At 39.1% G+C, this 13,657-nt stretch overlaps 1 protein-coding gene across 1 annotated transcript; it reads right to left on the bottom strand.

The window, feature by feature from the left end:
• Positions 1-2,979: 2,979 nt before the first annotated feature.
• PTGS2 (prostaglandin-endoperoxide synthase 2) lies at positions 2,980-13,348 on the bottom strand. The gene is made up of 10 exons (XM_081489173.1): positions 10,664-13,348; positions 9,437-9,553; positions 9,183-9,326; positions 8,354-8,497; positions 7,522-7,703; positions 6,696-6,779; positions 6,338-6,584; positions 5,767-6,053; positions 5,122-5,269; positions 2,980-4,972 (listed from the first exon to the last, which is right to left on the bottom strand). Exons 1-10 carry the CDS (start codon positions 10,713-10,715, stop codon positions 4,563-4,565), a joined length of 1,815 nt encoding a protein of 604 aa, XP_081345299.1. The 5' UTR covers positions 10,716-13,348; the 3' UTR covers positions 2,980-4,562.
• Positions 13,349-13,657: the final 309 nt, after the last annotated feature.

Raw genomic sequence — 13,657 nt, 5'->3', positions numbered from 1 at the left:
AATTTCCTTGATTATCTTCATGGGCTCAAAACAATCAAAAGGGCCTTAATGAGAAAGAGGCAAAAAGGTCAGAGTCACAGATATTTGAAGATGCTACCCTGCTGGCTTTGAAGATGAAGAGACATGAGCCAAGGAATTGCAAGTGGCTTCTAGAAGCTGGAAAAGGTGAGGAATAGATTCTTCCCTATAGCTTCCAGAAGAAACACAGTGCTGCTCACAGTTTAATTTTAACTCATAAGATCTATTCTTACTTCTGACCTCTGGAACTGTAGGTAATGAATTTCTGTTGTTTTCAGCTAGTAAGTTTGTGATAATTTGTTAACAGCTTAAATATAAAGCTAATACATATTGTAAATGAATTTTTTGTTTTAGAAGGAACTCCCAAACTATTTTCCAAAGTGAATGAGGGTGGGGAATTGTAGTAGACATGACCAATATAGGCAGGGATAGATCACTAAGTCTCATAGGACAGGATAAGGAGTTTAGATTTATCCATCATGGAACAGGAAATCACCAGAAGATTTCCTTTGAAGAAAAGCTATGATCAACCTAGACAGAATATTAAAAAGCAGAGATATTACTTTGCCAACAAAGGTTCATCTAGTCAAAGCTATAGTTTTTTAGTAGTCATGTATGGATGTGAGAGTTGGACTATAAAGAAAGCTGAGCACCAAAGAATTGATGCTTTTGAACTGTGGTGTTGGAGAAGACTCTTGAGAGTCCCTTGGACTGCAAGGAGATCCAACCAGTCCATCCTAAAGGAAATCAGTCCTGAATATTCATTGGAAGGACAGATGCTGATGCTGAAGCTGAAGCTCCAATACTTTGGCCACCTGATGCGAAGAACTGACTCACTAGAAAAGACCCTGATGCTGGGAAAGATTGAAGGCGGGAGGAGAAGGGGACGACAGAGGATGAGATGGTTGGATAGCATCACCGACTCAATGGACATGGGTTTGAGTAAACTCCGGGAGTTGGTGATGGACAGGGAAGCCTGGAGTGCTGCAGTCCATGGGGTCACAAAGAGTTGGACACGACTGAGGGACTGAACTGAACCGAATTGAGATTTCAAACAAGGGAAGGGGCACAATATGATTTATGTCTGAAAATGGTCACTCTTGTTGCTATGACAGTGATTTTTGGAATGAGGCAAGAATAGAGACCACCAATTAAGAGATTACTACATTGATTAGGTTGATTGCCATGGAGTTCGATGGAAAGTGACAGATTTAAGATTTGTGTGTGGGAATATAGTCAACAGAATTGCTGCTGGACTGGCTATGAGTGTGAAGGAAACAGATGCTTTTGCTTAAAAACTAGGCAATAGTGGTGTCTTTAATATTGAATGATTATTATTTGGAGTATGTGGTGCTGAAAGGGCATAAATATAAAATAAGCCACTAAATATATGAATTTGAGTTGTTAATTGACAGAGGTTGGTTCTAGAAACAAATCTGAGAGTGATTAATTAGTGGTTCAGTTTAAACTTGGACAGGATTAACCTGGAAGAGTATAGATAAAGAAGAGAAAAAGGAATCAGGACACTTTAATTTATAGTTATGATGAGGGTTTCCCAGGTGGCTCAGAGGTAAAGAATCCACCAGCCAATGCAGGAGATGCAGGTTCAACCCCTGGTCAGGAAGATCCCTTGGAGGAGAAAATGGCCACCCACTCCAATATTGTTGCCTGGGAAATCCCATGGACAGAGGAGCCTGGAGGGCTACAGTTCATGGGGTTGCAAAGTATCAGACACAACTGAGTGACTGAGCACACACACACACCACACACAATGTATGAAGAGCTTTAAAAATAAACAACCCAATAGCAGCTCTTTATGGAGGGGGAGAAAGATGAGGAGAGTATCAAACCATGAAGCCAATAAGAAAATCTTTCAGTAAAGACGCTATAGACATTTGTGTTGAATGCTGAATGCTACTGAGAAGTTAAATAATCTGTTTATGGCTGATATTAAGTTCTGTCAGTTACATACAATGGAGAGTAGACCAAGAAATGAGGGAATGAGTCTAAAGATGGACAATGGAATCTGAGTTAGATGCACAAGGAAGGAAATGAGGAGATCAGAGGTGAAAGATAGTTTGGTGAATCAATAGATTCAGTGAAGCTGAAGTTAGATGTTAGAGCCTGAGTACTAAAATATGTGAGCTGCAGCTGTTTGCAGTAAAAGATGATTGAAATGAAGAAATTGGAAATGGCACAGTAATTAATGATGAGATCAAGGTCTGTATGATTATAGGAAATATGGAAGAAGGCAACACTGGAATAGAAGACACGAGACCCCAGGCAGGATGTTAAATATGCAGTCCATGTGGCTATTGAAATTACCAAGATGTCAAGAGTAGGGAATGACAGAGCCAATGAACCTGGTATCAGTGATTTACCCAACTGAACTTAATCTCTACTTCTTTCAACTTCCTTTTAAATTCTGTACCTCCTTAGCTGCTGCTGCTGCTTAGTCGCTTCAGTCGTGTCCGACTCTGTGCAACCCCATAGACGGCAGCCCATCAGGCTCCCCCGTCCCTGGGATTCTCCAGGCAAGAACACTGGAGTGGGTTGCCATTTCCTTCTCCAGTGCATGAAAGTGAAAATTGAAAGTGAAGTCGCTCAATCGTATCTGACTCTCAGCGACCCCATGGACTGCAGCCTACCAGGCTTCTCTGTCCATGGGATTTTCCAGGCAAGAGTACTGGAGTGGGTTGCCATCTTTGCCTTATTCTTTGCCTTTTGTGTACTTTTTTTCCTACTTCTAAGATTAAGCAATGAAAATAAGTTTGTTGCTATCTCTCTTCTATAAGACAAAGCACTCATTTTCTGATACAGTGTTTCCATGTATGAGAGATTATAAATAGTGACCTTAAGACCTCTATATGATGGAGGGCAGAACCATTTCACTAATGGCCAGTCTGGTTTGGAAAAGATAGGAGAATAATGCTTTAGAGAAATCATCTCATGCCAAAGATATACAGAAACAGTCAAAATTTATTTTAGAAGAGGTTTTCAATTTTTAAATAATACAAAAATAAACAGCCATTTGTTTCAACACTTACAGTTTACATTAATTAATTTAATCATACATAGTCTGAGGCACCAAAACACTCATATATTCCAAATTCCCAGATTCAGTCATTCAGATATTAACAAATCAGTTTTTTTTTTAATCAATGAAGGTAACAGTTTTTTATACAAGCTCTTCTACTATTGACTCTTTCTTAACCATAAATCATTTAAACATAAAATCTTCAAAGTTCCCCTGAGTTATTTCTCTTTAATGAAATTTCATTTTCTCCCTCTGCCTAAGAGGCATACTTTTTCAATTATTTACATAAATACTGATTTTCAGTGCATGATTTAAAAATATTAAGACAGACCCACAGTGCTTAGTAAAGAATGTTTCTCCAGAAAATTAGGGGTGAATGAATTAATGAAACATCCACAAGTCCTTCAAAAATGTATACACTGTCAGTGTTATAGCACATCCAGGGTAATGAGACAACGTTCTCTGTGGGCTGGTGAATAGGTAAACCTTAAAGATGAATTCCAACTTTACATCTCAATATACCAGAGTTGGATTCCTAACATGTTTTCACAAATCTTAATCCCAACATTTATCTTATAGTAATAATTCGGAGAGGTAATCCTAAAAGATACATTGATTCTGACATAATGCCAAAAAAAAAAAAAAACCATGCAGCCTTAAACCCAGTTTATAATAGTCATCCTAAGAAGACATAATAGCCCTCAATAAATTAAATTAATATACAGTACCAGAAAATGTCAACTGACAATGAGATGTGGAAAAGAAGCATTGTCTTCCTGGGAACTATTCAGCAATTATTTGCTTTTAAATGAGGAAAGACATTAATTAGAATAGGAATACTTTCTTGGTGTCAAGAACCCCCTACAGCTCTAAGGTATTGGGCTCTTTATTAGGTTGTAGTTTATTTGTAAAGTTCTCTGCGTTTCATTTAAAATAAATGTATACCTTTTTGTAAAGGCCTTTTGTAGTAGTTCTGAGCTGAGGTTTCCCTGAAAACTTGCATAAGTTCAGGTAAGAAAGTACAGGCAGAGTCCAAAAAACACACACTCAGACCTTAAAACCAGGAAAACAATATAGATGAAGTAAACTGATCTGAAAATAGCTAAAAGAAGACCATGAAAGGACCAGTGAGTAGACAGCTGTTTCTCATGCATCATAGGAGACACCTTGGAAATATTGATAGTGTTGAAATGTGCAGCATTTTGTCATCTTGCAACAGCATTTAAATGTTCAAACTTAGCTTTTGTTCTTATTATAAGTTGAAATTCAAGTAAAAAGATGTCATACTCATTTCCCATTGGATTGTACAGAAGAATGAAAACTGCTTTCCCCTTTAACTTGAAGAAACTTCTACATCTTTAAAATCAACATGAAAATCTTCAAAAGTATGACCCCTTTTTCTCCTTAACAGAAGATGTTAAGTAACACAAGGAGTTTCATATAAATATTAAATAATTAAGTTAAAAGAAACAGTTCATATAAATAAATAAATATGATCACTAGGCTTCTACAGTTCAGTTGAACGTTCCTTTAGTAGGACTGTGGGGTTGATATCATCTAGTCCAGAGTGGGAAGAGCTTGCATTAATGGTGACTGTTTTGGTGAGGTGTGCATCTTGAACACTGAATGAGGTAAAGGGACAGCCTTTCACGTTATTACAGATGAGAGACTGAATTGAGGCAGTGTTGATGATTTTAAAACCTACTTCTCCACCAAAAGTGCTAGGCTTCCAGTACTCAGGAGAACATATAGGATTACCCATAAGTCCTTTCAGGGAGAATGGTGCTCCAGCTTCTACCATGGTCTCCCCAAAGATGGCGTCTGGACGAGGCTTCTCTACCAGAAGGGCAGGATACAGCTCCATGGCATCTATGTCTCCATAGAGTGCTTCTAACTCTGCAGCCATTTCCTTCTCTCCTGTGAGGGTGACAAGGACAAAGATATAACCAATGTCAAACTTTTGACAAAATGAAGAGTTTTACCCCTTCGCTCAATTTGCTTTCAACTTCTCTGTTGTTTCCATTTGCCCCTTGACTCTTTGAAGAAGTTTAGAAACTGTTTCTCACCTGTAAGTTCCTCAAACGATTTATAGGGCTTCAGCAGAAAACGTTTGCGATACTCATTAAAAGACTGGTATTTCATCTCTCTGCTCTGGTCAATTGAAGCCTTTGATACTTTCTCTACTGCAACTGGAAGATTCCTACCGCCAGCAACCTGTGGAAAATGAATTAAATTGTAGAATATAATTAATTGAGTTTTAGGCATATGTAAGATTTTTTTTTTCTTTTCTTTTTTTGGCCATGCCAAGTGGCCTGTGGGATTTTAGTTCCCTGACCAGGGATTGAACCCAGCCCCTCAGCAGTGCGAGCAAGAAATTCTAACCACTGCACCACCAGGGAATTCCCAAGATTTCTATTTTAAAAACATCCCTTGAGTGCCAAGTAGGTAAACTGATGCTATGAGTGGAGACCTAAACTATAAGTTTGGAATATTTATAGATTATTTCTATGATCTAGATTATAATGATAACATTATATTATAATCAAGATCATATAATATTAAATATATATATATTACATATCCTTCTTATTTCAAGGAAAGATTACTAGCAATAATTAATCTTTCAGTAAGTTTAAGAAAAATCATTCCTGCAGCATTCTAGTTACCGACTAGTCCTTTGTTTTCTTTTGTTTTTCACTAATAATGCTTACCCTGCCAGCAATTTGCCTGGTGAATGATTCAACAAACTGAGTGATGCCATGTTCCAGTAAGATAGAGTTGTTATAGATAAACTGCTGATAGTTGTACTCCTGGCCATCAATCTGAAAGACGTCAGGCAGAAGGGGATGCCAGTGGTAGAGTGTGTTAAACTCAGCAGCGATACGGTTTTGGTACTGGAACTGTTGGTTGAAAAGCAGCTCTGGGTCAAACTTCAATTTGAAGTGATAGCCACTCAAGTGCTGTACGTAGTCTTCAATCACAATCTTAATAGTTTCTCCTATGGGCACAAAATAAAAAATTGAAAACATGAATTCTTTCTGCTCACAAATGTTCAAGCAACTGAAATGCAACTGGTCATTTGGCATTCCTATCTAGATTTTCTTTTCCACCATCAAAAGGTAGGTGTCTGACCAATCCAGCTGAAGGACTGAATGAATATGGGGCAGGTGACTATACATGCGTGACATTCCCCCAGAATCACATTCCTCCCAAGCAAAGGAAACAAGTTAGTTTCCTTTGAGGAAGAGGGTTTTCTTTAAGTGATTTGCTCTTCTTGCTTACCTATCAGGATTAGCCTGCTTGTCTGGAACAACTGCTCATCGCCCCATTCTGGATGCTCTTGTTTAAGCACATCACACACTCTGTTGTGTTCCCGCAGCCAAATGGTGGCGTACATCATCAGACCAGGCACCAGACCAAAGACCTCCTGGCCCACAGCAAACTTCAAGTGTTCAGGAATATGAGGCGGGTAGATCATTTCGACCTGAGTATCTTTGACTGTGGGAGGATACATCTCTCCATTAATCATCTAAAAAAGTATCAGTAAGAAGAGGTAAGAAACAAATTTTCATCGTTAGAGATTTGGAACATAGGTGGGTGGTGAGTTGTAATGAATTGTTAATATTTAAATGGAACAAACCTGATATTTCATTTTTCCATCCTTGAAAAGGCGCAGCTTATGCTGTCTCTCTAAAGATTCACCATAAATGTGACTTAAGTCCACCTAGAAGATTACGGAAAATTTTTGATTTGCTATTGTTCTTATGTAAAATGCCTAGGATGTATTTATTATTAAATAATGTGATGATTCAGTTTGCTTTAAAATTTTTCAGTAACACATTTTTTTTCACAGCCACAAAATAATAAATTAACTTGTTTATCCACTAAAAATAACCTCATAGCTTATAAACCTAAATGTCTCCTATTAGTGTCTCATATGGAGAAGGAAATGGCAACCTACTCCAGTACTCTTGCCTGGAAACTCCCATGGATGGGGGAGCCTGGTGGGCTACCGTCTATGGCGTTGCACAGAGTCAGACACGACTGAAGCGACTTAGCAGCAGCAGCAGCAGCAGTGTCTCATATGGAGCCTGTATCAGAAACTTTCACTCTAATTATATGATATTTCTTTTAAAAAGCAGCAGAAAATGTTTTGATATAAAATACTTATTAATTGAAGCTATGTCACTGAAACCCAAGAGATAATAATGCTGCAAAAATCTCACCTTATAATATTTAAGGCAGCATAATCAAGGAAACAAATTTTTTTGAAGACAACTTTTTTGCAGGTCCAATATTTTAAACTAAAAATATAAGTCAAACTACAAATAATAATCTGTATATATGTATGTAAGTATGTGTGTGTGTATTTTTTTACTCAACCAGTGAGATAAAATGGAAACTCCATTAAGGTTTTTACACACAGAATTTGATTTGCTACAAATTCTCATGTAACTCTGTCTCACCCCATGGTTCTTTCCCTTAGTGAAAGCTGGTCCTCGTTCAAAATCTGTCTTGAAAAATTGATGGGTGAAGTGCTGGGCAAAGAATGCAAACATCATATTTGTGCCCTGGGGATCAGGAATGAACTTTCTTCTTAGAAGTACTTTTTTCACAACTTCTTTTGAATCAGGAAGCTCTTTCCTCCCTATAAAAAACGAGAAAGCCAAAATAAGAACCCATCTATATATTTAAGGAAGCAGACAGTGAACTGTCAATTTACCAGCATCTTCTTCACTTACAGGAAAAATACAACTTTGAACAGGATCATAATATTAATGGAAGTTCTAAGATACAGGGGAACAACCTCTTACTGAATAATCTACTTTAACTAGTATTAATTCAGTTTTAATGAAAGAATTTGAGAACATATGACATTATACCAAAATGTCTGGGCTTCCCTGGTGACTCAGATGGTAAAGAATCTGCCTGCAATGCAGAAGACCTGGCTTCGATGCCTAGGTTAGGAAGATCCCCTGGAGAAAAGAATGGCAACCCCCTCCAGTACTCTTGCCTGGAGAATTCCATGGACATAGAAGCCTGGCTGGCCACAGTCCATGGGGTCGCAAAGAGTCAGACACGATTAAGCCACTAACATTTTCACTTTTTCATACCAAAATGGCTATTTGCTTCCATGGAATAGTTTACATGGACTCACAATTTCAAAAAATATCCAGAGATATCCATAAGAAGGGGAAAATGGTTTTATTAACAAATAATCATACTTTGGGGCCAAATTTTCTAGCTATCAATCCAATCCCAGTTACAGTTAATACAACTCTGTCTCCTCTCACTCACCTTTCACACCCATGGGTGTTGGGCAGTCATCAGGCACAGGAGGAAGAGCTCTGGTGTAATAGGACAGGTTAGAAAAGGCTTCCCAGCTTTTATAGCTGTAGTGCACATTGTAAGTTGGCGGACTCTCAATCAAATGTGATCTCGCTGAAATTTTGGAGGAAAAAAAATGTTATTTGTTCCCATCCACAAGGCAAATCAATGCTCATTTTTATTGTATAATGTACAAAGTGGCACTAGAATAAATTTAATTTAATTAATACAAAGATACTCTATTTTAAAGCAATCATACTTTAAAGCCTGCCACTAGTGCTCAAAAAAGAGGAAAGAATGATGCATTAAAAGGTATCTTTGATAAAGTGTATATTCTTTACAGAAGATGTTTTGGTCTAGCCATCTTAACCTTTTTCAAATAACCATCCACTTATTGTTCAAGAGGCCCATGAGCAAAATGTCTCGGCTTGACACTCACTTTAGAAATAAAGGTCATTTTCTTGTCGACCCCAATCCAAATTATTCATTTATTTTAATGGGTGCAATTCTGTGGCCCATGGCCATTCAATAAACAACTGAACCACGCTTCCTTCACAAACTGTCGAGAACAGTGAAGGTCAGCAGAGGTATGCAGTATTTTAAGTAGAATTCTGCTTGTGAGACAGAACTTAAGAAACTTCAAGGGATTCAGATGTCAGTATTTTTGGCCATTAAGATAGTAGGCAAACTAAAAGGGTATGTTTAAACATTTTTTGAATTAAGTTTAAAAAATCTAAAATTTGTAAAGTACACTTTTCTTTGAGGCAGCTGAGAACCCTAGAAAGTGATTTGTACTTACACGTCAACACATATCTCATAATCATATTTCGCAGGAAGGAGATCTTATTGACAATGTTCCAGACTCCCTTGAAGTGGGTAAGTATGTAGTGCACTGTGTTGGGAGTGGGCTTCAGGAGTAATTTTATTCTCGTCAGAAATTCAGCTGCAATGAGAGGAAAAAGAAATTAACGGGACACATTATAAGACACAATTCTGTAAAATGATAACTGTATATACCCCATTCCAAATGAGGGCACTCAACAAAAAACTTACGTGTGGTACAGTTTTCACCATAGAATCCTGTTCGGGTACAGTCACATTTATACTGGTCAAATCCTACACTCATACATACACCTCGATTCTGGCATGGATGGGAACAGCAAGGATTTGCTACAAAAACAGTAAAGACAGTGAATAAATAATTTTTCAGTGTCAATCTTGACTTAAGCATTTAATTGCTTTACTTACTATGAGTCAACTTTACAATAAAAATTCAAGAAATATACAGGTAGTCATGGGAAAACTTTTTTTTTGACTTGCCTCACAGAATGGTTATAATGTAGAAATACCAACTTCCTTTTCTAAATAAAGGTAACAGAATATTCCACCAAGGAAATCATGTTGCTAAATTTTTCTTAGTAACTTTAGATGCTCAAATTAGCCTTTAGAAGAGGCTCAAAGTACTTTCAAAACTAAAGTGAATAGATCTAGTATTTTTAATAAAACTAGTATTTTTAATAAAACTTTGGGTTTTTTTTTTCTTCTCTGTCATAAAGCTGGAGAAAGATATGGAGGAAGAACATTCTAAGTTGAGAGGAAAACAAGTGCAAAGGCCCTGAGGCATGTCTGAGAACAGGAGAGGGAGAGGTGGAAGCTAAGTTCAGAAAAGGTGAGGGCAGATCCTGCAGGTTTTATGGGAATTTGGGTTTTATTCCACACGTTAGGGGAGCTCATTGAATGGTTTACAGTATTAAGGTGGCATGACTTAATTTACATTTTAAAAAAACGACAAAAACAAATTATAGAGAAATTTGCAAAGCAAAAACAGCCTGCTTTTAAGCTATTCTGTTTATCTTAAAAAACAGTCTGGGCTTCCCTGGGACAGGAAAGTACTAACTAGGGAAGTTGTATAATACAATTATTTTCATTCAGTAACAGTTAGGACTGAAGCGACTTAGCAGCAGCAGCAGCTACACAAAAGCATCTCACATATATTGATCGGATCTTCTTGTCTTATAATGACAACCTGCAAATTTGTATCCCCGCTGATATTTAGCAGATGAGAAAAGATGGGTTCAGTAACTGGCCCATGAAGATCAGAGCTGAGGACAAAGCGGGGCTATCCGTCCAGTTTCTTTGGACTCGAGTGGTCCGGACTCGGCCTGTGAATTCTGGTAGTATTTAGAATACCTGGAGTTCCCGGGAGAAGTCTGAGCAGAAACTCAGCCCGGGTGGACGGAGCCGCGGAATCCCGGGCGCAGGCGCCAGGAACTCACTCACCTGCACCGCAGAGCGCCACGGCGGCGCAGAGCAGCAGGGCCCGGGCGAGCATCTCGGCTGCGGCGGGGCGCGGGGCCAGCGGAGGCGTCGAGGTGCGCGGATCTGGGCTGCGGGGCCGGAGGAGGCGCTGTGCGGAGTCCCGGGGCGTCCTCTGATGCTCGCTGCGAGTCCTTTGACAACTGGAAGCTAACGGAGAGGACCTTCCTTTTATGCGTGAAATAGCCCACGTGACGGCATGACTGTTTCTTTCCGCCTTTCCTTCCCCCCTTCCAAAATTTTTCCCCCTCTTTCTACTTAAACAATTGCGTAAGACCCGGGTAGGGGTAGGATTTTTTTTTTTTTTTTAGCTACGCAAACTAGGAGATCGGAAACCTGGGCAGTCGCGCTTGGCTTCCCTAAGATGGGTGCAAAGCGGGTCGCCCCCTCCCAGTTCCGACCTTCCAGCGCCCCTCGGCCGGTTTCTCCGCCGCTGGCGCCGGGCTTCGCGCCAGACTCCTTTCCTTCTGTCGCGGTTTGGACCGAGGCTTCCGAGAGGGGGTCCGAGGTAGATCTTCTGGGTGGGGCTGGGGGTGGGGAGAGCGGCCTCCGGGCTTCCTCTCCGGGAATCGATCAGGAGGGTGGGAGGTTCCGGAGCGCAGGGAATCCCCTCGCGCGCCCCCGCCCCTCACCCCCCACCCCCACCCCCACCCCACGGCTGGTCCCTCGGCTGTTGGGGGCTGAGGAAGTCACAGTCTGGACAGACTGGGGCGAGTCGGGCCAAGACAGGCTGACATGTTTTACTCATATCATGTATTTCAGATGTGTCCTGATTTCAGTGACTACTCTTAACCTCGTGTAGATGTACGCACATACAAAGCTTTAATTTTTGGGGGGGGGGGGGTTTTTTTTTACTTTTTTTGGATTTTTTTTACTTGACCGAATGAACTGTAATAGCTGTAGTCAGTGTACGTACCTGTAGGTTCTTTTTCTAGCTAAGTTGTTTTCAGCATAAAAAATACTGTTCTTCATGCCACCACCCCGACGTTGCTTCTTGGAGAGAGGAAATAAAGGTAAATTCCTCCCCTCAAAACTGACCCTGAACACTTATCCTGAAAATAGTCTATATGAGATTGAGAGGTCGCCGCTATAAGCTTTCCTCTCCTCCCATGAACAAGGGAAGCGGAGGTGACCGGGATGTTTAAGGATGCTCACCGTCCAGAAGATCTGCTTTAAGGCATTTCTTTCTCTGCCGCGTGATTGTCGTTGTTTTGGTCACCAGCTCTTCACAGGCGATGCCAATGGAAGGAAGCGGATTTTTAAAGCTTGCTTTGTGTGTGTGTGTTTTCTGCCTACTTCTCTAGAATGAGTTGTTACAAAGGATTAAAGTACAACGTTACATTTACTTTTCAGTTGTCTGAGTTTATTAGGGCCAGTTTTCTAGTCTCATTTAGGAAGGTAATTTGATGAGGAATTTGGCTGGAATGGATGTAAAGGAAGGGTGCTTTTGACAATTTTCAATTTCATCATCTTTTGCTTTTGTTCGATTCTGTCTTGTGGTCTGGAGGGGTGTGTGAAGGTGAAATGCCACACACACCCCCAAAAAAACATGAGAAAAGAAAGAAGTAGCAGCATTGTAGAGGCCTTTATAAAAAAGACAACCAACTTTTTTTTCAACATTTTGCTTAATGTGATTCTACGTGAGACAAATGACTAAAATTCCATCTCACCCAGGAAGCCTTTCTCCTCTAGTCATATTTAATCATTCCATTTGTGACACTCCCATTTATTGTACTGTCTTACATGAAATTTCAACCAAGAGCATAGATGTAAACAATCTTTTAATAATTCCAGTTTTCTGTTTCATTTAAAGTGGTAGGATGTGTCTACTCAAATTTTAAGTGGATATTTAGGACTACCAATTTGAGTTTGGTTAGATGCCGAGGAAGAATGCATACTCTGACTCTGTTGGTTTTCTATTGTAATCCTGAATTCATTTTGAAGTCATCATCATCATTGTCCTCATCTGATCTTAATTGTATACCTGCTGCGTATAAAAGTGTGTTCTATTGTTTGCAGGGAGACTAAATTCAAAGTGAGAACAAAACAGGGTGTTGAGAATAATCACATTTAGACTACTTGGAACTTAAAGAAATTGAACTCCATTTCATAGTGGAAATTCAATTAAAAAACACCTATTCAGTTAGACTACTTGGTTTAATCTGTAACTTCTATAGCACAATAGAGTAGAGAGAGTTGCATGTACCTATGCAGTCAGAAAATAGTTCAAAGAGAAAGTGACACTTTAAGGATGGGTGCAGTTTAGAAAGGAAGTCCAGTTATGGACTTGAGGAAAAACTGTTATGATTTATTAACTTTGGTAAGTCTGGGACAGTAAAATAGAATGGGTAGTGCATTTGGCGATGCTGGTCATGGAGGAATATTAAATGTCCCAAGCCAAATCAAAATGGCTAAATCCTGTCCTATGTGGAAAAGGGCTATGATTATTATGCTATGATATGTCACAGCATAAAAAATAAGATTATAAGCATGTGAGACTTATGTTTCTCACCTGTGTCTGTGTTTAGTGTTTCTGTGTTCATTTTAGACAAATACATGTATCTGTTATATAAAATGTGTTAGTCTCTGAAATTTGTTGGAGAATTCTCTGTTAACTGAAAATAAGAAAGCGTATTAAAAACATCTTCCAGAGCATTCTGCTGCGTTTTACTGCCCCCTTCTGCTGCTTCAATTTTTATCAACTTCTTTTTCTCTCTTGATTGTTGTAAAGATCACTAGGTAGATTTTGTGTCTGATGTTACAACATTCTTAAAAGTCTGCATATGCAGTGTTCATTTGAGATTTAACCTTCATGAATATACTAAAAAAGGAATGAAATATGTGTTGAAGTAATAAGCCATTCATATGAGCTAAAAGAAAACGAACAGTAAAGACTGTTAATACCCAAAATTCCAAAGGCACTGACATTTTCAAAGGAGATATTTCTTACTGCTTTGA

This window comes from Giraffa tippelskirchi, chromosome 5, assembly GCF_054371585.1.
Source record: "Giraffa tippelskirchi isolate mGirTip1 chromosome 5, T2T-mGirTip1v1.2.pri, whole genome shotgun sequence".
NCBI classification, from domain to species: Eukaryota; Metazoa; Chordata; class Mammalia; order Artiodactyla; family Giraffidae; genus Giraffa; species Giraffa tippelskirchi.
This window is presented reverse-complemented; position numbering and strand designations above follow the sequence as displayed.